The following is a 27,154-nucleotide window of genomic DNA, read 5'->3' as shown; positions in this document are numbered from 1 at the left end:
TTTTCTTTTTCTTTTTTAGATTTTGTTTATCTGTATGTGTTTATGAATATATGCCATGCATCTGTGGGCACTTGAAGAGGGCCAGAAAAGAGTGGCCTTGAAACTGGAGCTACAGGCTGTGTGACCTGCCTCATGTTGGTCATGGGGACTGAGCTCTCAAAGGCCAGGAAGCCTTCTTGACCACTGTGCCATCTCTCCAGCCCCTGTCCTGTTGTCATTGCCATTTTTATTAAATGTATTCTTCAATAATTTCATGCATGTACATACACACCTGGTTACTCTCGTCCCCAGTTTCTCCCACCCCCCTTTCGCCCTAAAGAGCCCCTCCTCCTGACAAGCCTTTCTCACACTCAGGGCTGTGTTTTGTGATCTCTTTAGTTTACCAGTGCCAGCTGTGTGACCATGGGTTTACTTTAAAAAGCCATGCATATAAAGAGCCAGTAGTAATAGGCCAATTAACACAGAATTATAATATAAGCTTTGAGGCAAAAAAAAGGGGGGGCGGGGGATTACTGTTGACGTTGTCAACCATTTGCTGCTTTCTACGCCATCTAAACAAATACCAAAAGTCCCTGGTACAAAATCTCCCATAAGCACACACTTCAATAAGACAGTGAGTATGACGTAACTATAGCTTTTCAATCATTCTTTAAAAGAGATTAAACAGTAGTACTCCACTGCCAGCTTCATGATTAAACTGCACAAAGCAGCTGTTTATCCACTCACAGCAACCAGCAGGTGAACCTGATTCAATATTTATCACAGGCTTTCACAGATCACTGCTAACCAAGCAAACGTTTTAATTAAGTTGGAACTTGCTTCAAAGAGCTCATTCAAGATGTCAATCAGCAGGTACGGGATCAGATACAGTGTCAGGTGAGAGTGTGTAATACAAATCCACAACTTTCTTCATCCCATCTCTGTAAATTAGCCTGCTCTAAAGTTCAGACTCTGATTGTAACAGACTGCCAGTCTCCTGGAATGTGTAACTGAAGTCACTCAAATTCTATTGTGAAGGTTGTAAGCAATATGTTAAACTGCAGTGGGCTAGCACATTAAGACAGATCCTTTTCACGGTTGTTTTTTGATACCGTAAGTGTTTGTTACCTTACTCTCCACTTACTGTTTACTTTCTTGCCTAGTGTAAATGGAAATTCCTCAACACGCTTGCCCCAGTTTCTGAAAAGTCTTGTTTCGGTAGAATTAATCAAAAGAGCCTAAGTACAGTCATTTTTATCTACGTTTACATAAGAAAAATTCATGCAATGAGGAGTCTCACTTTAACAAACGTACCACATAGACCTACCTGTTATAATGCAAAACGTCTCCTAGTAGCACTATGTGCAGATACAATTATAGCAGTTCGTCCTGAAATAGCGATGAGCCCCAGAGTGGCTTCATGGAGTTTATTGAAAAAAATAAAATCAAAAGCTGGCATAAGACTAAAATGCCGGCATGCAGGAGACTGGCGGAAAGATTCCAAATTCAAGGTCACCTTGGAATACACAACCAGAATTGATCTAAAAAAGCCAGACATGGTGGTGCACACCTATAATCGCAGTGCTGGGGAATTAAAAGCAAGATCATCAGGAATTCAGGGCCAGGCTACATACATTAGATCTTATCTAAAAAGAAAATGAAAAAAGTAGGGGAATGAAATTCCTTACAGAGGACTACAGAAAATTTAAGTGGAGTAACTCACCATTTGCAACTCTCACAACTGATTAAGTGGCTCAGGCAAGCTGCCTAAGTGGATGTTAAAATCATTGGGTGAGAAATGGCTCAGTGGTTAAGAAAAACAATGGCTAATTTTCCAGAGGATTGAAGTTTAATTCTCAGCACCCAAACGGCAGCTCGCACTGTCTGTAATTCCAGTTCCAGGGGATCTGACACCCTTACACAAACGTTCAGCAGGCAAAACACCAAAGCAAATAAAATTAAAAATAAATTATTAAAAAAAAAAAACCATTGAGTTAACTAGGCCTCGAGACCTACACCTCTAATCCAAAGTGAGTTTGAGGCCAGCTTGGATTATGTAGTAAGTTCCAGGACAGCCAGAGCTATATAGCGAGACCCTGTCTCAAATAAACCACCACCAATAATAAAGAAATTATTGAATGGAAAGCTGTTGGAGAACAATATAGTCACATAGTCTCAAAGGTCACTTGTGGGACTGGAAAGATGGCTCACGAGCTAATTACAATTACTGCTCTTGCAGAGGACCCAAGTTTGGTTCCCAGAGCCACACTGGGTGGTCGTGACCACTTATAACTCTAGTTACAGGGTATCTGACACACTCTTTGGCCTCCTCAGACACCAGCACACGGTGCACATACATACTTTCAAGCACACATACATGCCTGTGAAATAAATAACTAGCCTTGTGTGTGGTGCTACCTGTCTTTAACCCCAGCACTGGAGGCAGAGGTAGATAGATTGATGACTGTGAGTTTGAGGCCAGCCTGGTCCGAATAGTAAGTTCTAGACCAGCCAGGCATATATAGTAAGGCACTGTTTTAAAATAAACATTTTTTAAAAGTCACCCAGGGATTAATCAGCAGTTACAAAGGCTTTAATCCAGTGGTTAAATTCAGCATCAGCAGTGTTGAAATAAGTCACACGCCCATGCTTGTACTCCAAACACTTAGGATAGCTAAGGCAGAAAGACCAAGTTTGAAGCCAGCCTGGGCCACGTAGTCCCTTCTAGGCAAGCCTAGACTCAGAACAATACGAAACGATGGTAAGACAATGGTCTCAGATGCATCCTGACACATACAAGAAACCTAGTTCTCACTCTACCTTGATTGCAGAGCCAACAATCAAGGCCAGGACGGAGATCAGAGCTTGCTTAGCACGGGCGAGCCATGTTCAGTACCTATCAAAGTACAGGAAAATTCAAACAAGCCACGAGAAAGAACGTGGGAGGAGAGAATGATAAAAACACAATATATTTAGTTGTACATGGCTGAACAAACTGTGCTTTAATGATATGTACACCTGTACATTTCAAAAATACTTAAAAATACTACCCCTCAGGGCTGGAAGTGATTTTTATTTTCTACTTTATAATATTTGGATACTACTTTTTCTGTATTAGTGTTTTATCTGCATGTATGTATGTATGTATGTATGTATGTATGTATGCATGCATGCATGCATGCCACTGCATTCAGGAGCCTGCAGGGCACAGAGAGCAAATCGGATCTCCGGGAACTGAAGTCACAGGCAGTTTCGAGCCTCCGTGAGAACTGAGAAAGGAATCTGCATCTTCCGTAAGGACAACAAGCACTTGTGACTGCTGAGCCATCTCTCAAAGCCCCATTTTGGTATTTTTCAATGAAGAAAGCAATACTCTGCTATCAACTCGTCTTGTACACACTGACCAAAATGCTATCAACAGAACTTACACAAAGTCATTTTGTGGGCTGAGGCGATGGCTCAGTTGATTTTCAAGCGTGAGGACCTGAGTCTGACCCCTAGAGCCCATATAGTAAAGTGCACACTAGGCTTCACTAAGCAGCCAGCCTGGCCTAACTGGAGCACTCCAAGACAATGAAGACACCCTGTCTCAATAATCAAGGGGGATGATGTCAGTCAAATGATACACGCATGCACACACATCTGCAGGTGCACACATGCATACACACAACACACAAAATTATTTTGCTTCTACCACGGACACTGAAAATTAGTTGACATCATCTACACACAGACCTCTAACACAGAGGTTACCCCAACAGAATTTTCTCTAACGACAGATGGTCTGATATCTGGCTATTCAATGGACTTGACATTGCCCAGATAGGAACACAGAGCACTTGAAAAGTAATTAGTGTGACTAAGTAAATTTTTAACTAACCAAAGGAGCCAGTTGTTATCCTAGCCAGCTTTCCTATGGTGAGCGCGAACCGCTGAAATAAATGTTTGTGAAAATAGTCAAGAAACATATCCTCGGAGAAATGCACTCCTTTAAACAGCATGGACACGCGCTACTGCCTGTCACAGCAGGTGAACTAGCACATTCCAGCGTTGTCCTCGGTACTCTGGGACCCTGTAAAGGTCACATTATCGGCTAGAAACCGGCATATGTGTCATCAGCATTCACAGACTCGTTCTGGTGTCAAATCTCAATCAGCAAAACGATGCTCGGCAGATGCATTTACCATAAAACTCTGAACTCGTAACATCTCGTTCTTCTGTAACTCAGCCTACTGAATACTGCTTCTCACAGTGTTGCAGTTTGTCGGGACACCTTCGCTTCTTTCACTAGGAGCACACCCCTGAGGGGTGTGTCCACACTAACAGCTTTAATACATGATCAAGATCTGCGTGCTAGCTTTATGGGGTGCTTTTCCATATTTGACAGAACGTCAACAGTTTATCGTTCTGTTCCCTCTCAGGCAGCAAACACCACCCTCCCCCAGCTCAGCCCTCATGCTATGAATGTAAATGCTTCCTTCCTTCCTTATCACCGTGACTCACAGGAATATTTGCAGGCCTTTCCAGACATCTCCAACAACAAATATGTATGCCACCTAGAGAAGAAAACGGTGAGTAATGCAATAGGCTCTTGGCCCCACGTCGAATCTCAGGAGGAATCTAACGTGTGTGCCCGCCGGCCGCCTGCCGGTTTATTATGCGTTGTGGGTGTGCTTGTTTGGGGTAATGTGGGTGCACATGGAAAAGATGTATCACAGCTGGAGAGATACAGGAGGAGGTGTGTCGTGTTCCCCTCCTACGCTCTGCCCTGCAAACGCTGAATCCATCTGTGGTCCTGTTTTGTTTCCTTGTCTTTCATGGCCTTTATTAACTCATACACATTCTCTTGTCTTCTGGTTCACTGAAGCAGTAAGTCAGATAAGATTGTCCATATATCTGTCAAAGTCACTGGCCATAAAGAAGGGCACGCTCAAACAAGGTAACTAATATTGTCATCTTCACGTACACTTTAGGATTTTAGGACAGCCGATTTAAGCATCTTTGTCATAAGCTCATTGTCCTTAAAAGTGGTGTATGACCATAAAGTCTCAACACAAAATGGCACAAAAAGTCTTAATGTTATGTCAAAGTACATTTTCTCCAGCAAAGATCATCCTTTGCTGATCAAGAGGAATTCCTTCCTTATCCTGGATCTTGGCCTTTGGTCCTCCCCTAAGGTTTTGCAGAACTTTGCATCTTGAGCTACAGAGGTGGCTCAGCCACTCACAGTGCTTCCTGCTCTTCCACAGGACACAAGTGTGGTCACCATGTTGCCTTCTTCACGACTGCCTGTAACTCCAGCTCCGGGGGATCCGACTCCTCCTCTGACTCTATGGGTATATGCTCACACATGGCATACATTCACGCACACACACAAATGAATTAGAATAAAAGCTAGAGCTGAGAAAGGAAATCTACCTTAACACACTTGGTAGCACACACCTTTTAATCCAGGCATTCAGAAGGCAGAGTCAGGCAGATCTCTGAAATAACTTCTCGCTTCGATATCTAAGACTGAAATAAACTGGAACAAGACTTGGCAGTATCTTCTCTAAAGGGCAAAGAATGGAGACTTTGGGTTTTATGGGCTGTAGAGCCTGCTCAGCTCCTTTTACTCTATATTGCGCTGTTTGAGACAGAGTCTTACTGTGTGCCAGGTTGGCCTAGAACTCCCGAGTGCTGGTATTAAGTGTGGGACTGTTTAGTCCCTAACTCTATTGATGAAGAACAAAGTGTAACACATAATGTCTAAATGGATGTAAACTATTCCAACACACACGCACACACGCGCGCACACCACACACCACACACCACACACACAAACACGCACGCACACACGCACACAACATACACACACACACACAACACACACACACACACCATACACACACACATACCACACACCATACACACACACCACACAACACACACACAACACACACACACAACACACACACACAACATACACACACACACATACCACACACACATACACACACCACACACACACAACACACACACACACGCACACATGCACACAACAGACACACACACACCACACACACACACGCACACATGCACACAACAGACACACACACACCACACAACACACACACCACACACACACACACACACACACAACATACACACACACACCACACAACACACACACACACATACAAACCAGATAAGAAAAACATCTTTATAGCAACAGGCAGGTATCGGGGCTATGACTACTCAATAGGCCATCACGTCACAGCTATTGGAACATACGAAAAGATTATATCAAAATCCATGTGTCAAAATAAGCCAGTAAAAAATCTGAACTAAGTCTTTACTGTGACCATAACTGAATAAAAAAAAAAAGCTATGAATTGCAAATTTCATGAAGAGTATATGGATTATATATCCTAAAAGGCAAAAATAACCACGAATTCCTGGTGCTTTCTTAATATTACTTAACTCTTCTCACAAAAACAATAAACCCCGCCCTTTATGTCTGTTCTTATGACTTGCATTTACTGACATTAGAACACCCAACAGAGACTCAAAAAGCACTTGCATTGGTGGGGTTTTTTTGTTTTGCTTTGTTTTGGGTTGTTTTGTTTTTGGGTTTTTTTTTTTTTTTTTTTTTTTTTTTTTGCTTCTCTTGAAACCTATGGCCACTAGACAAGGACAGCTACCCATACTAACGTCCAATCAACTTGAGCTCCTGAAGCGGAGGCTGATTTTGTGACCCAGAAGGTCAACTAACATTAGCACAGCTGAGATCAGCCAAAATACAGCTCCCAAAAGTAAATAAATGTTTAGTTTGTCACACGGCAATGGACAACTATGTGTATGTTTATCCATATGTACACAGGTATGCACACGAAGCAGAGAGCAGACAAAACATCAGGGGTTGGAAGAAGGAATGGCTGAATTAAGGATTATGTTAGTAACCTTTTCATATGTTTTGACAGTTCCCAAATCTTCCTTAGTAAATAGATACCATTTTTGTATTCAGGAAAAAAAATCATTAAGAATACAAAATTCTCCTAGCAAGCGCAAGGCCCTGGGTTCGGTCCCCAGCTCCGGAAAAAAAAAAAAAAAGAATACAAAATTCTGAGCTGGAGAGATGGCTCAGCGATTAAGAGCACTGGCTGCTCTTCCAGAGGTCCTGAGTTCAATTCCCAGCAACCACATGGTGGCTCACAACCATCTACAAAGGGATCTGATGCTGTCTTCTGGAAAACAGATGTACATGCAGACAGAGCACTCATATATTAAAATAAGGGCATATATATATATGTATATATATAAGTTTATATATATACATATACATATATATATTTATATTTATATAAAAAAATTCTGGGCCAGCAATGTGGCTCCCTGGATAAAGATACCTAAGACAAGCATGGCACACACATAAATAAGTAGATGTAACAACAACAAAAAAATTAAAAACACGCAAATAACTCAACAGTTAAGAACATGTACTGCTCTTGCAAAGAAAGGACCCAGGTTTGTTTCCCAGCACCCACATCAGGGGCTCACGACTGCCTGTAACTCCAGCTGCAGGGGATCCGACACTTTCTTCTGGCCTCCTTAGTACCAGAACTCACATGCACATTCCTAACGGTTTACTAAATACAAAAGTCAGTTCAGGCGAGGTGCGGTGCGGTGCGGTGCACCCTAGTCCAGCACTTGACAGAGGAAGAAGAATCTCTGTGATTTTGAGGTCAAGCCCAGTGAGACCTTTTCTCAACTAAAAAAAGAAAAAGTTCAATTTAAAAAAGTATTTATTATTTCCAGTAAATGCTGAAAGTCTAAAAATACAAAATTCTCGATAATTTATTTGAAGAAATTAACAGATTTAAATTCTAACAGACAGCTTGGGGATGATTACGAGTATTCAGAGAATTAGGAAAATGGCAACAAAACAAAAAAAAAATAAAACCATGGTTTGAGGAGAGGCTAATCAAACTTAAGTGGTATTAGAATTTTAATAACAAAACACCGAGTACTGGAAGGCTCAGGAGAGAAGTAATGAGAAAATGGAAAGGAAAAGTATATAAAATAACCAAAGAGAAAAGCAAAATAAGCATATTCCAAAAAAAGAGGGATGTCAGAATAGATGAGTGAAAGGCTCGGAAATCATTGGCTTAGAAGTGAAATGAGCCAAGAGCACAAGCAGAGCAGGGCCTCTTGGTTTTTGTTTGAAGCGACGTTGGACTCTGTTTTTTACTATATACATATACATGGGAGAGTCCAGAAACCAATCCAAATATATAACAACTTAAAATAGCAAAAAATAATTTAAAGAAAGAGAGATTACTCTTTAAGTGATCCTGGAAAAACAGACTTCTACTTAAAAAACAGAGCCTACCCTCATGCATTAAATACTAAGAGACAGTTGGACTTCTAAGGGCACCACGCACACATGCAGTACACAGGGATACACTTAGACAAAAGCACCCACACACATAAGACAAAACAATGAAAAAGGTTATTCTCTAGCTGCCACATAGGTACTGTGATCAGCTCTCTCTAACTCACAGACTGACAACTAGAGACAAGTTGGTTCTAGTCTGCTGTCTTCTTTTTTATTCTATACAGGGTCTCACCAGACCGGCTTCAACTAGCTATGGAGGCCCCAGGTTAGCCTTCAATTCATAATCCTCCTGCTTCAGCCTCCTGAGTGGTAAGATTATAGACCTGAAATACCCTAGCTAAGATATGTTAATGGATAAGCAGTGGTGGCTCATGCACTTGGGAGGCAGATGCAGGTGGATCTCTGAGTTCAAGATCAAACATATTTTTTTTTTTTTGTTCTTTTTTTCGGAGCTGGGGACCGAACCCAGGGCCTTGTGCTTCCTAGGCAAGCGCTCTACCACTGAGCTAAATCCCCAGCCCCCAAACATATCTTTTTATCACCAGGTAACAACAAACACTACAGATAATAGAGTCATGTGTGCTTTTTAAACTTAGGTCTTTTTTCTCAGTCATTTATTCGACAACCATGTGAGCACTAAGTACAGGCTCTGTGCTAGAAGCTGGGCATAAACAATGACAGACACTGTACTTGTTTTTAGGAACAACCTGTCACCAAGGCAAACAAGGCAGTTAAACATGCCCATGATAGTGAGCTTTCAAAAACACTGTAAAGAAAATACGCATGCAATGTATGACCTGTGGCAGCACAAACATGAACTGTCTTTTACCCAACCTGAAGGAGTTTAACCATTTTAATCGGGCTTCTCTACTCCACAGACTTATGAGATGAACCAGTTACTTATGACTGTACCTCAATTTTCTCTTGTAGAACTAAGGGAAACAATACCTTCTCCATAGGACTGAGTAAATTACTGAACCAAATACTATTGTTTTATTTTAAAAGTATGCACAGAGATAAATTAATATAATCAATAAAAAATTCACTCAAATCTGTATTTTCTAAGTGAATTGACATTTCTAGACAACTTAGAGACATGTCCTGGCACATGATAAACATCATCATATAAATAAGTATCACCACGCACATGCAGTTATAATATAGCCAACTAGTCATTTTAAATAAACTTAAAAGAATGACTTATAAACACTTTCGGAGAAAACTGGTTATTTTTCTCATAAGATTCTAGGATTCTTTAAGTAGAACAAGACATAGAACACAGGGAAGAAGGGAGGGGCAAGGATACAGGAAAAATCAAAGTGGGGGAGGGCTCCAGGGCATCGGCTTTTGGCAAAGGTCAACAGCGCCCTCTGCTGGACCTACATCTTTCCTACACTGAACAAAAATGTTAACTGCTACACTAACTCAGACTTAGTTATTAATGTAAACATTTGTTTAATAAATAAAAACACTGGAGTCAGTGTAAAACGTGTCTGTAATAATACTTTACTCATTACTTAAAAATATAAATTTACTTAAAAATATAAATCAATTCCTAAGAAAATGATTATAAATGCTGGAACAAAGCAATATTAAATTAACATTACATTCCCCAAAACATGGTGTTTCTCTTGTTAATATTCTGACTGTGTGAAGACTGAAGCCTCACTAGATCGATAATATATAAATTATCATAAGAAAGGAATCGAAAAGCCAAGTGCGGTGGTGCACACCTGTAATGCCAGCACCCCAGAAGGTCACCATTAAGTTACAGAAGGAGCTGGAGGCCAGCCTGAGACAAACTAACAAAACAAAACAAAAGGACGATTAAAAAGAAAGGAATAGGGGCTGAAGAATGGTTCAGCAGTTAAAAGTACACGTTCTTTCCCAGAGAATCCGGGTTGGATTCCCAGCATTCTGGCAACTCTCAGCTGATTCTAACTAGGTTAAGGGGATCAGAGGATACCTTTTCACACCCTACAGGTACTGCACACACATGGTGCATATACATACATGAAAACAAAACACCCATACACATAAAATAATTAACGACAACCACAAAAGAAAAAGAACGTGGAGCCCCCTGCCACTCTCTGTTCTTTCTTCAATAAATTTACACTTAGGGCTGGAGAGATGGCTCAGCAGTTAAGAGCACTGACTGCTCTTCCAGAGGTCCTGAGTTCAATTCCCTGCAACCACATGGTGGCTCACAACCATCTGTAATGAGATCCGATGCCCTCTTCTGGTGTGTCTGAAGACAGCTTGTGTACTCACATACATGAAATAAATAAATAAGTCTTTAAAAGAAAATTTTCCAAAGTACAAATAAGAAAACATATGCATTCACTATGACTACTTGATTGTTTCCATTATAATTGTTTATTCTCTGTTAAGAAGTGAAAAAAAAGGGTTGGGGATTTAGCTCAGTGGTAGGCGCTTGCCTAGGAAGTGCAAGGCCCTGGGTTCGGTCCCCAGCTCTGAAGAAAAAAAAAAAAAAAAAAAAAAAAAAAAGTGAAAAAATATATAGATTATTTTTAACTCAAGAATCTGTGGCACTGGGCTGGAGAGATGATTCAGCACCCAGGAGCAGTGGCTGCTCCTCCAGGAGGGTTCCCCGCACCCACACAACGCCATCTGTAACTAGAGTTTCAGCAAATGCGATGCCCTCTATGGCCTCCATGAACACTAGACATACGTGTGGTGCACAGACATACTGTAAACCAGGCATTCACATACACAAAATTAAATAAATTACAAAGTTTGTGCATATTTTTCCTAGCCATTCAGAAAATACATAACACTATTTTATGTATTCATGCTTTTTATTACAAACTTAGATCAGCATTAGGACAAATCTTAGAAAGCAAGCCTATGTTCTTAGCCTTTTTATGAGCATTGACATAGAAGAGGTAAATCCCACACCTGACCCATGTGGTATGTCACTATCAAAACAAAAACAGCTGAAATTTACCCTGGGTTTACGTCTGTATACCATGTATATGAACCAATTTTCATGATTAGACTTGGGTCTCATTACTAAAACATCTTATCACACAAAGTCTATGTGAGTATTTCAAAATGAGGAAAACTGAAAGATGTGAAGCATTTTCAGTACCAAGTATTCCAGATAGAAAGGAATATCCAATCTATATATGCTAAGAAACATCAGGGGCTGGAGAGATAGCCCAACGGGTAAGAGCGCTGACCGCTCTTCCAGAGAACCAGGATTCAATTCCCAGCAACCACATGGCAGCTCACATCTGTCTGTAATCCAAGACCCAACACCCTCACACAGACACACATGCGAGCAAAACACCAAGGTACATAAAATTTAAAAAAGAAACATTTAAAATCTGAAAATCAAATAAATAAAAAATCCTTAAAATCCTGATCCCAACCACGTCAGATAATAGTTATCGATCTGCACACTGTCGCTACTATTTCTTCTACTATGCACCGCTTACGCTCTAAAATACACTAACAGCTTTGTGATGATGTAGTCCTTGCACCGGCCTTGTGAGGCAGACTCTTGTATCAGATGGGAAAGTTAAGGACTATACTAAGAGTTAAAAAATAACCAAAGATACATACACAGATAAGAGCTGTGTCTAATTCACGCTCCCCAAGGGATCACGAGTTAGGGGCAGGGCTGGGCTACATAATAAGTTCAAGCTAGCCTGTGCTAACAAAGAAATATAAATAATAAAAACAAAGACTATTAAAAAATAGAGCTCAAGAGATGGCTCTGAAGTTAAGAGCGCTGGCTGCTCTTCTAGAGGACTCAGGCTCAATTCCCAGAACCCAAATGGTAGCTAATAATCATCTGCAACTCCAATTCCAGGGGCTCTGTGATCAATTTTGGGAACCCACACAACAGAGAGAACCCCCAACATGCTTAACACAACACGTGTATTCCCACCTAATAAATAGATAAATATAATTTTTGTAATTAGAAGCAATAGAAGAAGACAGCTGACTTTGACCTCTAGCAAAACACATGCATGCGTGAGTAAGTGAGAGAGAGAGAGAGAGAGAGAGAGAGAGAGAGAGAGAGAGATTTTAAAACAACCATCAAAACAGGAATGAGACCTTCCAGACACCCTTTAGTAGAGCTTTCATTCACTGTACACACGAGAAACTGAGACAGAGAAAGGAAACGGTTTACATCTCACACATTAGTGACCACAAATGGGGCAGCCTTGTTTAGGACTGGGAGCTCTCCTACCACTCAAGACATGTCATTTTTTTTCCCTCTACTTTCAAAAACAGATTTAGAAAACTCCCTATTCTCCTTCTTTAAACTAAAGAATGGCATAAATACATACATTTTGGAAAGAGGAGCTGGTCTTTTGTATCGGAGACTCGGGCTTTACTCTCTTTTCCAAAGCTAGTCGTGCATCTAAATGGTGGACATCCTTTTCCAAACAGTGACGCTTTCTTATCTGTAAACACAGAACCAGATGAAGAACAGCTTTGCTGTGAAGTTTTCTACAGTCCTTCTTCTTCCAAAAAGCTATTTCTACTTAGGAATAATAAAATCTTAAAAACCAAACAAACAGACCTCATGACACCATTTAGGTCAAGAATATATCGTAACAACTTATGGGTCTTAATCAAGTATTAATGTGAAAACATTACAGCATTACAACGATCTTCCTATCAAACAGTCATACCATGTAGACATTAAATACAGCATTATAGCAAAGTCCAGGCACATACTTATTGGGAACTACATTAATAATTCAGCCACATTCTAGATTTCAACTTCATTTATAATTGATACTTTTACAAAAATAAGCTAGCTTATATGTCTAAAAACAAGATTTAATTCTAGAAATTGTTGATGTGTATTAGACCTTGTACAACTAGAACACAAGCAATCTAAGTACTATGCAGAACACAAACAATTTACGTATATCCACTGAAAAGTACTAAATCATTTACATACAAGGGACGTATTAATTAATAACCCCTTTTACATTTATAACTAAGCATATTAAATTCCCAATCTCCCTACCTCAGGGGCATACATTTCAAGACTACTGTGTTCCTCTACATCAAGTACATTCCATGAGCAATAAATAAATAAATATCAGGGGAAAAAGTACATTCCATATGAAGTATCTGGTAATTCAGATCTTTAAATAAGTCTTAAAAATATGCATCCTTTATCGTGTATTGATCTTAAAAAATAAGTAGTCAGGCATACGGGTGTTGCATGTTTAAAATCTCAGCTATGTAGAAAGCCAAGGAAGGACCAGAAGTCTAAAGTCAGTCTGGGTAACTCAGCAAGATCCTGCCCCAAAATAAATTTAAGGAACATAAGCTCCGTGGGAAGAGCTTAGCATTGCTTAGCATGCTGGAGGACCCAGGTTCAATACCTGCATATGCACAAACACCAAAAACATCATAGAACATTAAAAAATAAGAATAAGCTTTGTCATTATATTTAAACTATTAATACCCCAAATTATCTATAATGTAAAGATTCCTATCGAAGGTATTTGACTAAACCAAAGAGTACACATGGCTCCAGCTACATATGTAGCAGATTGCCTTAACCAGCATCAATGAGAGGGGTGGCACTTGGTCCTGTGGAGGCTTGATGCCACAGCATAGGGGATGCTAGAGCAGTGAGGCAGAAATGGGTGAGAGGGAGGAGCAACCTCATATAGGCAAAGGGGAGGGGAGGGGGAGTTGTGGAGGGAAGACTGGGAAGAGGAACAACATTTAAAATGTAAATTAATAAAATAACCAATAAAGAAAAGAAAAAATGCCGTTATTAGGTGAAAAGTAAGAGTTTAAAGAGTATGGTATATGGGGCTGAGAAATGGCTTAGCAGTTAAGAGCACTTATTCTTGCAGAGGTCACAGGTTCAATTCCCAACACCTACATGGTGGTTCACAAACATCCATAACTCCAGTCTTAGGGGCTCTGATGACCTCTGCTGACCTCTGCTGGACCAGGCACACGTGTGGTGCATATACGTACATACATGCAGACAAAACATTTACTCACATAAACTAAATGAAAAGGCTAAACTGCAATGAAAATGTAAGTACAGTACTCTCCAACCGCAGAGACACCAACAGCAGAACAAGACAGAAGAACATGGCCCCTGGACAAGGGCAGCACAAAGTCAGGAAGCATTCTGCATTTGTAACACTCTCTCACATGTATGATCTAGTTTAATAAAAAGTCAGATGTGAAAAAAAACAAGCTATCACAGAAAAGAAGCCCAGCAGGGTGGGGAAAATGGTAGCGTGTCACTATGCTCAAAACACACACAATACCCACGTATAAAAATGTCACCATGAAGTCTATTATTTTATAAAATGAATTATATTAGTAATTTTGAAAATTAATAATTCCAAAAACTATGAAGTTGCTGTATGTTTAAAATATGCCTTAAGTAAATATTTTATCATCAAATTCTTCATGCATAAGAAAACATCACACAATTGCTTTGACTATTTTAGTGCTAACAAGCTAATGACTTCCTTTTCAGCAAGTAACAATAAAAATGACCATTTACGCTATAGCCATGACACATTTAACTATTCTCTACCAGTGCCCCCAACTTCACACTCCACTATGTCTAACTTGGTAAGTAGATTATTTTAACAGCCAATAAACTGCTTACCTGCTGTGTCGTTTCTAAGGGTCGGATTCTTTTCTTCTCTACCTGAAAATCGTCATCCTCATGTATGGACGCATGTTTCTTGGCAGATAACTTTGCAGCCAGACTATTTCTTTCAGGAGAGTCTTATATAAAAATTAATTTTATAATTAATATGGTAAATTTACAATGAAAATATTTTAAAGAACTTATCCTACACAATTTCTAGAGGAAAACTAAGATTTAAGACATTTCTATAAAGTTTATAACATAGTTTAAAAATTTATGTTTTTTTCCCCATTGGCTGATTGTTTGAGACAGGATCTTAATATGTATCCTGGCTGGCCTGGACTCCCTAGGTAGATCAGGTTAGTCTCAAAGTCTCCTGCTTCTGCCTCTGAGATTAAAGATATGTGACAGGATATCTAGCAAGGTATCTTTTAAAAAGACTTTTTGCCAGGGACTAAGCCACTACCCAAAGACTATACATGGACTGACCCTGGGCTCCAACCTCATAGGTAGCAATGAATAGCCTAGTAAGAGCTCCAGTAGAAGGGGAAGCCCTTGGTCCTGCCAAGACTGAACCCCCAGTGAACAGTGATTGTTGGGAGGAGGGTGGTAATGGGGGGGAGGATGAGGAGGGGAACACCCATAGAGAAGGGGAGGGGCAGGGGTTAGGGGATGTTTGCCTGGAAACCAGGAAAGGGAATAACAATCGAAATGTAAATAAGAAATACCCAAGTTAATGAAGATAAAATAAAAAAATGACTTTTTGCCAATCAACTTACTTTTACCATAAATATAATAAGCATTTTGAGAAACATACATCTAAGAAGAAATACCGGATTTGTTTTTCTCATTGACTCAAGTCTTATACTCAATTAATGGTGTAAGAAATACAAGGTAGGGGTTGGGAGTATAACTCAGTCAGTAGAGCAGTTGCTGACCTGTGGGAAGCTTTAGGTTCAATCCTTAACACAAAGGACCCTGACAGAATATGCAAACCGAGCCCCTCAGGACTCTATAAACGGCAATTTCATTCCCATGAAAATCTCAATGCTCCTTTCCCACAGAGCTTTATCATGATCTTTAAAAGTACTGTTCATAGAATAAACTCATATGCCTTGATCTCACAACCCTGAAGGCTCATTCTCAAAACCACCAAAACCCTCATATCTACTAAATTATTAAAATTTCATTTTACAAAAGTAAACAGTAAATTTTAAAGAAATCTGTCCAATATTATAAAGTTAATAGTTTACAGAGCTTAGGTGCAACATCGTACAACTTCAGTACTGACAGCACAGCATCCTGTTCCCTGGGATGTGGTAAACACATTTCCTTTCCCTCAATGTCCATAACACTATTCTACGTTATCCTATACAATAGTTCTTCCCATTTCCTCTGTATGTTTTCTTTTTTTTTTTTTAAGGATTTATTTATTATATATAAACACACCAGAAAAGGGCATCAGATCTCATTACAGATGGTTGTGAGCCACCATGTGGTTGCTGGGATTTGAACTCAGGACCTCAAGAACAACAGTCAGTGCTCTTAACCACTGAGCCATCTCTCCAGCCCCCTCTGTACGTTTTCTTAAAGGCACCTCCTTCTTCTGTTCCTTTACAGATTTCTCCACTTCTGTGGAGTTCATTATACTGAGTCCATACAATGACCAGAGAACATGGAAATCAACGTAAGTGGAGCAATGCCTTGACTGAAAAGACTTACAGGCGACTCACAGGGCAGAAGAATCTGCAGAAGCAGGTCCCACAATGTGAGCCTACAAATACAGAATGCAGTCTACACCATATGCCAAGTCTTTTCAAATGATTTTGTTTGTGTTTAGCAGAAGAATGCATGTGTGTGTTCATGCATGTGGGTAGCCACAACTGGATACACACATGTGCACAGGTCCACATGTACATATCCATGGAAGCCAGGTCAGCTACAGGTATCTTCCTTGTTTTTCATGTGTGTGTTTTGGGGGGTGGGGGGGTGGATACGGTATCCATTACTGAACGTGGAGCTCACTGATTGGCTAAGCTGACTAACAAGCAAGTTCCAGGGATCCTATCTTCACCTCTTCATTGCTGGAGTTAGAGGCACATCAGTGAATTCAGGTTTAGACTTGTTTTTATTGTTTCTGATTGTGCACATGCACAAGAGTGTAGGTGTGCACAGGACATGAGTGGTAGGAACTGAACTCTGGTCCCCTGGAAGAGCAGTTCGTGCTCTTAACCTCTGAACCCTCTCTCCAGCTGGGTGCTGGGGAATCAGATCCAGGTCCTCATGCTTGCACATGGCCTTTCCGGACCCAGAATAGGAGTAATGTTTTAAAAAATAATGACTAATAGATCAGCAACATGAATCAAAGACCTAGATCTCTCATGATCCAGAAGCTTTTCCCCATAAAGTTCATTCCAAAACAAAATTTTTTGAAAATATAAGCTTTCTTTATGTGCCATAATATGATTTTTGTTATTCTACATGGCGGTTAATTTCCTAAACTACACTGTTTTTGGTACAGTTCCCATTCCTTTTTTTTTTTTTTTTAAGGTTTTATTCGTTTAAACTTTATGGGTACGGGTGTTTGCCTGCGTGCATGTGTGAGCACCGCATGCATATCTGTGCATGCAGTGCCTGTGGAGGCTAGAAGAGGGTGACTAGAGTTACAGGTAGTTGTGAGTCACCAAGTAGGTACTGGGACTCAAACCTGGGTCCTCAGATGCCATCTTTCTAGCCCCTTCTCTTCTATTCTCTGCAGTCTTTATGAGTTTGCAAGGAGCTCATCAGAGAGGCTAAATTATTATGGCAACAACTTAAAAGTAAGGGAGCTATTGCCAAAGTATATGAAGAGGGAAATAAAAGATGGGAGGAATGAGAGGGGTAATTCCCAGAAATCAGTACAAAGAAAGGCCATGTGAACAGGCAATTCACCGACGAGGACAGTCCAGAGAACCAACAGACATGTGAAACGCTCACTAGCCAAGACGCACTGCCAACCAAACTCAAGGCTGGGATCGGGGTTGGTCTTAGGCTCCACCCACAGCGCTGGAAAGAAGGTAACATAAGCCTCAGTGAGAACACAGAGCATGTGCAAGAGTGGCTCCGACTTAAGAAAACCGGAGACATGAAGAGTGTTGAAATGGTGGGTTCCGTTCCACGCCATCTCAATAAAGCTTATGGCAACAAAGTGAGTCCTATGAAATTTTTCCTTTCCCATTGCATAAAAAGTTACGTTTATACTGCTTAACTATTAACTATGCAATATTAACATCTGAAGAAAACAAGGGGGTAACTTAGTTTTAAAATGTTTTATTTTAAAAAATTCCTTATTGCTAAAAAAAAAAAAAAAAAAAATTACCCGGGGTTTTAGAAAACCATGGCAACAACAAATGTGTTCAATTTGAGAAGAATACAATATCCACACAAAGCACAATAAAGTAAGGTATGCCTGCACTACTGAGGGAAGGCTGGAGGAAAAAGCACAAAAATAGAAAAACTGCTGGCATCTACCACAGCTGATACAGTGTAAGCGCTCTACCATCCCATTCCTAAGTATGACTAGAACAGGAAATAGCTGTTTGTACTCTTACAAATAACAAAGTCCATCTTACTAAAGTGGAAACAACCCAGTTATCTGACAACTACAGACTAGATGAATACATCCTGATATATTAATACAAGAAAAGTGAAAGAATAAAAACAATATATTCTCACCAATATAATATCAAGTAAAAGACAGACATAAGACCACATACATAATTCCACTTCCATAAAGAAGCAAAGTTCCTCAGAGGGGACGGATGACAACACAGACAAAATACTGGGGAAAAAAAGGTTTAACCTAGTAAAATCTCAGTAATTAAAGTGAAAACACAAAAGTTCAGGAGTTTTTGAACAGTCGATGCTATGGTAAAAATTATTCCATTAGGACACACTGTTCAGTTCAAAACACATCCTTTGACATGAATGAATCTTGAAGTTCTGTCATCAGCACCAAAAATAAATAATATAATTTAAAGGATTTCAGAGGGTCTCAGTGTGTAAATGCACTTGCAGTCAGACCCGAGTTCAATCCCCAGGACTCACAGGGTGGAAGGACAGAGCTGACACCAGCAACTTGTCCTCTGGCAATCACATGAGTGCTGTGGCACATATACCCATTCTCACACACACACGCACACACGCACACACAGACAGATAGACAGACGCACACACACACACACACACACACACACTCTTAAAGTTAAAAAATAAATGTAATTTAAACAAGGATTTCAGGGGGACTGAAACTCCAGGTCCAAGGCCTTTGAGACCATCAGGCACACACATGGTACGCAGACATACATTACAGACAAAATGTTCATAAATACAAAATAAATAATTTAAAAAAAGGATATCAGAGAAAGTAGGTAGAAATAATCATACTAGCTCAATCCATCCTAATTAAGCTTCATAGTAGTAATAACTCCAACAGACACAACACAATATAATTTACCTCGGCAGGGCGATGGGACTGCATTTCTTTCCGAAGATGGTTTGCTTGGACTACTGAAATGAGGCGAAGTGTCCAGGTTTGTGTCACTGTAGGTAAAATTCTTTGAATGGCATGAACAAGAACACGAAGACGGTGCTTCAGGCTTTTTATTCAGGCCCTCATCCACTGGCTTCCCTAAAACCGAACCAAAACACCTTCTATTTACAATACGACCAACTAAATGAATAGTAATCTTCCTCCCAGCTAAAGCAGCTACCACCGCAGTTCACAAGCATTGGAAGTGTCTCAGGTTACAAGATAAAACTAAGGAAAACAATCTTGCTGAACCTTATCTACAGTATGATCAAAACAGAAGAGAAAGGCTGTGACTGTAGTATGTCACCAACTTATAAACTACAAAAATAACTAGGATTAATAATGTAATTAAAAGTACGCCATTCTTGTATTTGCTTCTACTGAGATTGAAACAAACATGGAAAGTATATGGTTCATTACTGCTACTTCCTTAAGGGAAGAATCTGACATTGCAGTCTCCTAAATAATAAAGACAAGGCTTATCACTGTCCACACTATACTTCTTTTTTACTTCTTTTTTGAGATAGGGTGTCCTGGAACTCACTAAGTAGAACATGCAGGCCTCAAACTTACAAAGATGTGCTTGTCTCTGCCTCCTGAGTGCTGGGATTAGAGTGTCCACCATCATGTCCAGGTTCACATCATACTAATATTTCAAACAGAGACATTTCAGCCAGAGCAGTGGGGACTCACACCTTTAGTCCCAAAACTCAGGAGGCAGAGGCAGGCCAATCTCTGAGTTATAGGCCAGCCTGGCATACAGAGTAGGTTCCAGGACAGACAGGGCTACAGAGAAACCCTCCCTCAACAAACAGGAACAAAGTCAAACAGAAACCTTGTATCACCTTCACAATCTGACTCAAGTATCAGAGTACATTTTAAAGCAATACTCAAATCCTATAAAAAGGTAATTAATATACTTAAATATAATTTTTAAAATTAGAATATGGGGACTGGAGAGATGGCCTGGAAGGGTTCCCAATGCAGTCCCCAGCACCCAGATGGCTGCTCACAATCATCACTCCAGTTCCAGACGGCACAATGCTGTCATCTGGGCTGCTCACGCATCAGGCATGCATACAGCGCAAGAAAATATACTCAGACACATAAAGTAAAAATCAACCCTTTTTAAGAAAATTACAGTGTCTACATTATGTGCTCACATGATACAGAAATATGCAGCTCTCTCTCTCTCTCTCTCTCTCTCTCTCTCTATCACTCTCTCTCTCCCCCACCTCCTCTCTCTCCCTTCTGTTTGTGGATCAGGAGGTAAGTTCTTACCTACTGCTCCAGTGCTATGCCTACCTTCCTGCAGCCATGCTCCCTACTGCATGCTGTAATGGACAGGGACTCTAACCCTCTGGAAGTGTAAGCCTATAAACTCTATAAGTTGTCTTGATCATGGTGTCTTTTCAAGGTAATAGAAAAGTAACTAAGACATGCTTTAAATGCAAATATCAACTCAGCAAGCAAAGAGGCAGTATGACTAACTAGATTGAAAAACAATATACAAGCATGGTCACAGACACCTGTAATCCTTCATTCGGGTGGCTGAGGGAGAAGGACCGTGAGTTGAAAGCCAGCCCAGACTACACAGCAAAACCCTGCCTCAGGATAAAAAGGGGACAACATGAAGACATGGCATAAACATGTATAAAAACCTCATAATGAAACCCATTACGTATAGCTAACATAGGCTAATAAAAACAGAAGGAAAACAAGTGACATGTTTTTGAATATGCTGATCAATGTTTTCTCATCTGCAACTCAAGAACATCCCAGAGAACTGTCATTAAGTTTCAACCATTGACCAGAAGTGTCACTTTCCCCCAAAAATGACACCAATAATAACCAAACATTGGACAGATCAGAAAATGTTAACAGTCATTATTTACACCTATTGTCTATTCTAAAGTGGGGAAGAACAGACAACAGTCTGCAAGGGTCAGCCTTCTCCCTCTACCATGTGGTTCCAGGGGTGGAACTCAGGTCATCAGGCCCAGTACTGAGAACCTTTTACCACTGAGCCATCTGGTCTACCCCGTTTCTACGCTATATCAGTAATACAAACATTTCTTTTTCATTACATTTATATATGAGTACAAGTTTATGTGTGCACATGCCACTGTGTACATGTGGAGGTCAGACGACAACTTGATTAAAATCAGGTCACTAGGCTTAGAGGGAAGGCTTTACCATTGAGCCATCCTGTCAGCCCAAACATTTCCTTTAGCAATTATATTAGTCAGGCTGCTCTAGAGCATCAGAACTTACAGAACATCTCTATACACTAAGGGAATTTATCTAAATGACTTACAATCTACAGTCCAACTAACCCAACAATGGGCAGCTAGGAGTGGGAAGTCTAAGAATCTAGTAGTTTCTCAGTCCCACAAGGTTAGTTGTTTCAGCTGGGCTTCTGCATGAGCTGGAATCCTGAAGAAGCAGGTTCCAACATATGTGCTGGCAAGTAAAAACAAGCAGGCAAAGAAGAGGGAGGCTTCCTTCTTCCATTTTCCATATATAGGCCTCCAGCAGAACGTATGGCCCAGATTACAGGTGTGTACCACCATGGCTGGATTTGGAACTTGCTCTGTCCCAGGCTGGCCTCATTCTTCTGGGATTAAAGGCATGGCATGTACATGACCACTGTGCCTCAAGGTCTCATCAATGGCATCTGTCATCCCATGTCAAGATCCAGGTCTTCCAGCCTCAAGATCTGGATCACAGGTGTACCCTCCATTTCTGGATTGTAGTTCATTCCAGATGTAGTCAAGATGACAACCAGAAATAGCCATCAATGTGTACACATATATACACTCCTATGATTTAACTTTATATTTTTCTAATACTTTAGGTAAGACTTATCTACATAGCTGAGAAATATTCATTACTATATTTCAGACTCACTACTAAAACTGCAAACTCTTGGTACTAGAAAGATGGCTCAGGTGTTAAGAGGACCCAAGTTCAGTTTCCACACAAACACTGGGAGGCTCACAACCCGGTCACTCTAGCTCCAAGACATCTAACACTCTCTCTTGCCGTCTGTGAGCAGCTTACATAAACCTATACGTCTGTAACTGAAAAGAAAACAAATCTTTAAGAAAAATTGAAGTATTTTATTAAGTAAATATTAAGAGAGCAATTGCTTTAATGAAAACAAGCATACAGAAGCACTCATCAGCAAATACGTGAAACAATTAAAAGTACACCTCACCCAAACACACTGGTGTTTACAAACAGAAACATCAATTCAGAATCACCTGTTGGAATTTACAAACATTTAAGTCCAGAGCTCACCATGAAAAAGGGTGTGATGGGAGTCAGTACTCCGGTATCTCTGTTATCCAGGTGTGAATGTTTATTTATTTCCTGGCAGCTCTGAGTACTGAACTCTGGACCTTACACATGTTAATTAAGCATTACACCACTGAGCTACACCCCAAGCCCAGGATTCAAATTTGTTTGTTTGTTTGTTTAAGAGAGATTCCTGCTGTCTCCCAGGCTTCCTTCAAACACCTGGTTCTCAGGCCTCGGTTTCCTAAGTGCTAGGAATGAAGGTGCACACTAACCCCTAGCTAAGTTTGTTTTTTGAGACACGGTGTAACTGGCAACAATTAACAGAATGGGACATAACAGAAATTTAGGTAAGCATTATCACAAGCCTCTATTTATCTGGTATCACCAAGTAAAGCAACTACAATCTTTTTTATTCATTTACTTATTTATTTAGAACTAGGGTCTTGCTATGTAGCCCAGGCTGGACTCTAACTCACTGTCCTCTTCAACGTCCCCAAGTACTAGGCTTCCTAGCATGTAGCACTATGCTAGTTTGTATGTTGTGATGGTTTGTATATGCTTGGCCCGGGGAGTGGCAATGTTGGGAGGTGTGGCCTTGTTGGAGTAAGTATGGCTTTGTGGGTGTGGGCTTTAATACCCTTGTGCCTTGCTGTCTGGGAGGCAGTCTTCTCTTAGAGGCCTGCAGACGAAGATGTAGAACTCTCAGCTCCTCCTGCACCATGCCTGCCTGGATGCTGTCATGCTCCCGCCTTGATGATACTGGACTGAATCTCTGACCCTGTAAGCCAGCCCCAATTAAATGTTGTCCTTACAAAAGTTGCCTTGGTCATGGTGTCTGTTCACAGCAGTAAAATCCTAACTAAGACATATGTTTTCTTCTTCTTATATTTCACATTTTAATGTCCTGAGAGTCACATAAGCAAATATATCCAAGGATATATTGAAGTACTTAGTATATATATCAGCACCATCAGAGTTACAATTCCAATCAGATACAAATTATCATCTAATTGTTTTTATAAGAACTCTAAATATCTGAAACGTTCATACAATCTCTAACTATTACTTAAAAATTAATTTTGATGTATTCAACTTCTTTTGGAAGACTTAAGTGCATGTATGCGTGCCTGTGTGCATTATGTTTGGGAGGAAGGTGTTCTATAGCCTTAGCTGACCTGAAACTTCCTACATAGACCAGGCTGGCCTTGAACTTGCAGCAATCATCTTGCCTTTGGCTCCTGAACGCTGGAATTATACATGTGTACCACCATGCCTGGAACAGATGATCTTGAAGAAATGTCTTAACAGTGAGAACAACGTTTGAACCAGTGTGGATCAAGTATACTTTATTATATTTTTCTCAGTCCCCAGCTAGCAGCCTGAAATGTCAAGAACTATTTCCGGGCCTGGCTTGAAGGTTCAGTAGGTAAAGACGCACATTTGCCACGGACCCAGAAGGTGGAAGGTGAGAATGAGTCTAGCAACTTGTCCTCCGACCTCCATCCCTCGGCACACGTGCACACATATATGCACACAAAAATAAATAGAAAAAATGTTTTAAAAAGAACTACTTACCAGTAAGAGACTGTTGCCATGCTAATGCAGAACAAAGTAAGGCTAAACTTTTTCCACTTCCTGTGGGACTCTCCAACAAACAATGTTGGCTACTGTTTAGCCCTCTGACAATCTGTGGACAAAGATGCAAATTTTAAAAAGAAGGAAATAATAAACGATCGCTCTATTAGAGCCCTCTCCGTTGAACAGGAGCACGAAGAGAGCAGCATGGGAAGAGGCAGGATGCACGCCAGGAAACATAGCAACAGCGCAGGAAGAACTAGAGAGCTTTGTTAAATTTAGACTTTATTCCTTTACATTTCTTCTGAACAGTCTGTTGGTTTTATAACCGTGTCAAGCATGAGAAATTTTAAAGGCAACTTATATTTGATTATACAAGTACAAGAAGTTCCTATAGAACTGTAGTAAGTGCTAGAGAGGTGGTTCAGCACTTAAGAGCAGTTGTTACTCTTGCAGAAGACCCAGGTTCAATTCACAGCACCACATGGCAGCTTACAACCACCTGTGACTCCAGTTCCAGGAGATCTGACGCCCTACTGTAGGCCCCTCAGGCCTCGGGCACACATATGCTACACAGATACACATGCAGGCAAAACACTCATACGCAAAAATAATCTAAAAACACCAACAAGCAAACAAACAAAAGACTGTGATGCACTAAAACCTATGAACATCTATGAGAAAAACTGGATGAGAGATACTGCTAGTGGAAGGACTGTTATGATGGCTTTGAGTAGAAATGCAGAGTGTAGTAAAAATGAAGAATTAAAAATTGAAATTCCTTCGGTCCCCAGCTCCGAAAAAAAAGAAAAAAAAAAAATTGAAATTCCAAAGGAGTGAAAATGTTTTCCAGATGTTCTTGCTACATCCTAACCTAAACATACAGTTAGGAGTTACCGTGTCACTTTCCTAGAAGTTCCGTACTCTTCCAGATGAACCCCACAAATAGGAGCCATCGTTTTGCACAAACTTAACGTATACTTGGAATCACAAGCCACGGCATCTTGATAAAGGCCCAACTGCTATAAAAGACTTACAGAATTCATCATAGCAAGCTGCGCTGGATAAGCTCTACAGGGAAAGTGAATCTTCACCCCACCGATGGTGTACTCAGACGACACTGAGGACATCCTGCCTTCTTCTGTAGTTTAGGTGCTTCTTCACTACAACAGAAACAATAAAGTCAATATCAAAGGGTTGGAGAGACGGAGTCCCAGAACCCACACCAGGCAGCTTGCAAATGCCTGGAACTCCAGCTCCAAGCAGTTACGCCCTTATCTGTCTTCTGCATTCACCTGGCATACCATACACACATACACTCACAGATATAAAATGTACTACCGTTTACGCATTGGAACCCTGTCATTCAAAGAAAACCAGACACCTAGCAACTGAGCAGAAGTCTGATAATAAAAACTGAAATTAATAAGCACACGTATAAAAGAGAAATAAAAAAATTCTTAGTCTAATAAATAAATCTCAGGGTCAAGAGCATGTACTAGCATCTGACCAGTCTGCACTGGCACTCCATATTGTATCAGTTATGTGATGTAAGGCAAGTCACTTAACTTTTCTAGAACTCCATGTCCTTAGGTACAGAATAAGAATACTAACAGAGGGGCTGGAGAGATGGCTCAGTGGTTCAGAGCACTGACTGCTCTTCCACAGGTCCTGAGTTCAATTCCCAGGAACCATATGGTGGCTCACAACCATCTGTAATGGGATCTGATGCCCCTTCTTTTTTTTTTTTTTTTTCTTTTTTTCGGAGCTGGGGACCGAACCCAGGGCCTTGCGCTTCCTAGGTAAGCGCTCTACCGCTGAGCTAAATCCCCAGCCCCTGATGCCCCTTCTGGTGTGTCTGAAGACAGCTGCAGTGCACTCACATACATAAAAATAAATAATAAATAAATAAATCTTAAAAAAAGAATACTAACAGAAACAAGAGCATTGCTATACGAATCAAATAATGTAAAAACAAGCAGCACATGACAGATGAAACACAAGCTCCTATAACAAGTTGGATTACATATAATCCACTTACACATACAACGGATTTCAGATTTCAGATTTTTTTTGTAGTCTAAAATTCTCATCTACAATAATGTCTACTTTAAAAACTGTTGTAAGGGAGAAAGTATCTTTCCATAGAAATTCTCTTAATTTTTTTTATCATCTTTTAATTTACTGTGGGAGGAGGACTGGCATGGCATGGCACGTGTGTGGAAGTCAGAGGACAATGTTCTGGAGTCACGATAGGTTCTCTCCTCTCACCATGTGGGTCTCAGGAATTACACACTGCTAGCTTGGTTGTGTCCTTGATCTGCTGAGCCAGCTCCCTGGGCCAGCATGGTAATTCTGAAATCAGGAGATGATAATGGAAAGAAATTGGATTTGAATCCCACTGTTTGCATCACCTAACCTCCCAGACACTTTGATTGACTGAAGAATTTTTACAATGGTGAGAAATTCAGTCTGTGAATGGAGATGGTCAAGACAGAAGAAGGTTCAACAGGTCATGAAGTCAATAATAACTCTAACCACAGCTTCTGTGCTCCAAAACACCCCACCACTCTAAGTTATTTGCAGTTCTAAATTTCTAAATATTGTTCTGTCAGACAAGACCTGCACAAAATCAAGCCAACGAGATCTGTCAACATTCTATCAGGCAGTACTAATTGGACTCATTGGGTGGGAGGGGCGTATGAAGGGGTCCCGGAGCAGT

General features: G+C 40.4%; 1 protein-coding gene across 1 annotated transcript in view; it reads right to left on the bottom strand.

Moving 5' to 3' along the window:
- Brip1 (BRCA1 interacting protein C-terminal helicase 1) overlaps positions 1 to 25,698 on the bottom strand; it is a 121,559-nt gene extending 95,861 nt beyond the window's left edge. Inside the window, 5 exon segments of the mRNA XM_032914222.1 lie at positions 12,682 to 12,798; positions 15,000 to 15,121; positions 19,480 to 19,653; positions 24,433 to 24,544; positions 25,470 to 25,698. Coding sequence (XP_032770113.1) covers positions 12,682 to 12,798; positions 15,000 to 15,121; positions 19,480 to 19,653; positions 24,433 to 24,544; positions 25,470 to 25,562 — 618 coding nt within the window. The 5' untranslated portion in view covers positions 25,563 to 25,698.
- Positions 25,699 to 27,154: the final 1,456 nt, after the last annotated feature.

Source organism: Rattus rattus, chromosome 9 (assembly GCF_011064425.1).
Source record: "Rattus rattus isolate New Zealand chromosome 9, Rrattus_CSIRO_v1, whole genome shotgun sequence".
In the NCBI taxonomy this organism is placed as follows: Eukaryota; Metazoa; Chordata; class Mammalia; order Rodentia; family Muridae; genus Rattus; species Rattus rattus.
Note: the sequence above shows the minus strand (reverse complement) of the source record. Positions and strands in the feature narration are given on the sequence as shown.